Raw genomic sequence first — 2287 nt, 5'->3', positions numbered from 1 at the left:
AATTTTAATTTTTTTTTACTTTTAAATTTTGAAATTTCAATCTTGACCTAAACAATAGTAGTTAAATTTTGTTTTTAGTCTTATATTATACGTAAACTTGTAGATTTAATCCATGTTCTCCAATTAAATCATTCCTAGTCCCTATACTTTTTTAAAATTTGAAATTTAAATCCTGACATAAGCGTTAGTCTTTAAATCCTTTAACTAGATTTTTTTGTGAATGATATTTGAAAATAATAGGCTAATATGACACATGTGATGATATGTTTACCATATCAAATTTAGAGAATAACAAAACTTAGTATAGTCAAGACAAAAATTTTAAAATTTAAAAAATAGAGTGATAAAAAATAATCAAATCAAAATACATATACTAAATACGAAGATTTTAATCAAATACTAATATCCCAAAGTTACCACTCCATTGTAGCATTAGTTAGAAAGGAAATGAGAGAGAATAATAACTGAAGCAGAGCGTTCAAAGCTTATTGCTCTTAAATAGTAGCCTGACTAACCATGGTGGTCAATCAAGTGCTTGAACTTTTAAACAAAAAAAGGCGGCTCAAGCTGATTCAAAGTACTAGTCTTTTTTCAGTCCTCATAGACTTTACTTGATTGTTGTTTAAGATTAAAAAAGAGTTAAATTACTATATATTTCATAGACTGATTCTAAATTCAAGCAAACTAAAAAAAAAATGGCCACCAGGATTGTTCATGATGAAAACATGATGATAAAGACACTCGCTAGCCTCTGCTTCTTATTAATTTCAGGCATTTCAAGGAACGAATGAAGGTCCTGTAATAACCAAGTTTGGTTCCATCACTTTCTATCTAAACAAACATAAGGTTAGGAAAAGAAAGAAGAAAAACAGGTACCTCCATGGAACATCTTCTGCAAGTAACCAGTCTCCTTCTCTGTCTTGATATGTGAGTTTAAAGATCTTTGGATTGCCATCGGCTGTTCTCAAAATAAGATGGGAAAAAATATATAACAGTTGGTTCATGTTTTCCTTTGCTATTGAACTTAATTAATGTTTTGAATTTACTTACATATGCCGAACATTCTCATCAAGGTGTTCGTAAGCCCTTCAAAGGAATGGTGGACGCTAAGGTCAATTTTCCTAGCAATTGGAACTCCTTCCATTTTTACTTTCACGTACGTGGATTTTGAAGCCCTACCACCAATGCCATTCTCTACCTTCGGCAAGCGATTGTTTTCAGCTCCGCCGTTGGGAATTTGGTGATGTACCTTCTTCCTCCAGGTTTTCACCGGCGGCCACCCTACTAAACCCTCTCCATCATTCCTATATATTAAACCAAATGATTTCATATATATGCACAAATACCCCATGAATGACAAAAATCCGAACACAGAAACAAAGAAAGGAGTAAAGTGAAGGACTTGAAAATGGCAGAAGAAGAATTTTCGTGGAGGACATTGCTAGGGTCGTCGTCTTCATCATTTGGTTGGTTAGTCCAAAGCAAAAGATGCAGCGTTTTGGGAACATTTCTCTTCTCATCGAAGAATGGTGCTTCATCAAAGCTGCGTTTTTTGCAGCCAGCTCCGCCGCCGCTAGAGCTGCTGCTGCTGCTGCTGCTGCTGTTGTGGTGGTGGATGTTGTTAATGTCATTGTCAGCTGGTCCTAGTTTTAGCAGAGGCCAACTCAAAGCATTGGAACCCAAAGCCTCTCTAGTCTCGTAATTACCATAGCTGTTTAGGTCGAAGGTTTCGATGGGAATTAAAGGAGGAGGTGGAAGAGCGAGTCCCAGTTGCAGCTCCATGCACTGCACGTCAATAACAACTGAAAACCCAAATTTGGTTTCTTTGGTACCAAAACCAAAGTTTGCATAATTTAATATATGGTGAATCACTCCACATATTGGAATATATAGGATTTATAGATGTTAATAATTTTGTTGATATGACGTGATTGTGATGCTTAAATTTATAAATTCGCATTAAATATAATCTTTTATATTAAAACCTTAATTTTTAAATAAAAAATAAATGATGCGTCCAGCTTTATAAAAGGGTGCTATTTTGAATTTAAAGATGTTAAACATACATATTCTAGATTTTAAAGTTCATGATAAATATGCTTTGGTGAAGTAGGTAACATTTGGTGAAGTGGGTCCAAGCTTTGCTTCACTTTTAGCCGACCTAATTGCCCCCCTTCTGCTCCTTTTGTTAATTTACCATTGTTTTAAGTTATTAATTTCTGTGCATAAGGATATAAATGCAATGTAGGATTTAGGAAAGGAATGGGGTCCCATTGAGAATGAAAGC

The 2287-nt window shown here is 34.5% G+C and overlaps 1 protein-coding gene across 1 annotated transcript; it reads right to left on the bottom strand.

The window, feature by feature from the left end:
* Window positions 1–477: 477 nt before the first annotated feature.
* On the bottom strand, window positions 478–1995 carry LOC121217463 (auxin-responsive protein IAA9). Its single transcript, XM_041093052.1, has 4 exons — window positions 1403–1995; window positions 1051–1304; window positions 877–958; window positions 478–796 (listed from the first exon to the last, which is right to left on the bottom strand). The coding sequence occupies exons 1-4, from the start codon at window positions 1780–1782 to the stop codon at window positions 745–747; spliced, it is 768 nt and encodes a 255-aa protein (XP_040948986.1). The 5' UTR covers window positions 1783–1995; the 3' UTR covers window positions 478–744.
* Between the last annotated feature and the right edge of the window lie 292 nt (window positions 1996–2287).

Source organism: Gossypium hirsutum, chromosome D05 (genome assembly GCF_007990345.1).
Source record: "Gossypium hirsutum isolate 1008001.06 chromosome D05, Gossypium_hirsutum_v2.1, whole genome shotgun sequence".
NCBI lineage: Eukaryota > Viridiplantae > Streptophyta > Magnoliopsida > Malvales > Malvaceae > Gossypium > Gossypium hirsutum.
The sequence above is the reverse complement of the archived record's forward strand: the minus strand, read 5'-3'. Positions and strand labels throughout refer to the sequence as shown.

Excerpts from the sequence above, each read along its gene's own strand:
- LOC121217463 (XM_041093052.1), bottom strand. The coding sequence starts at position 1,782 with ATGGAGCTGCAACTGGGACTCGCTCTTCCACCTCCTCCTTTAATTCCC. Across the intron at positions 1,305-1,402 it reads TCTTCTTCTGCCATTTTCAA|GAATGATGGAGAGGGTTTAG; the intron begins GTCCTTCACTTT and ends TTTAATATATAG. Across the intron at positions 959-1,050 it reads GATGAGAATGTTCGGCATAT|CCGATGGCAATCCAAAGATC; the intron begins GTAAGTAAATTC and ends TTTTGAGAACAG.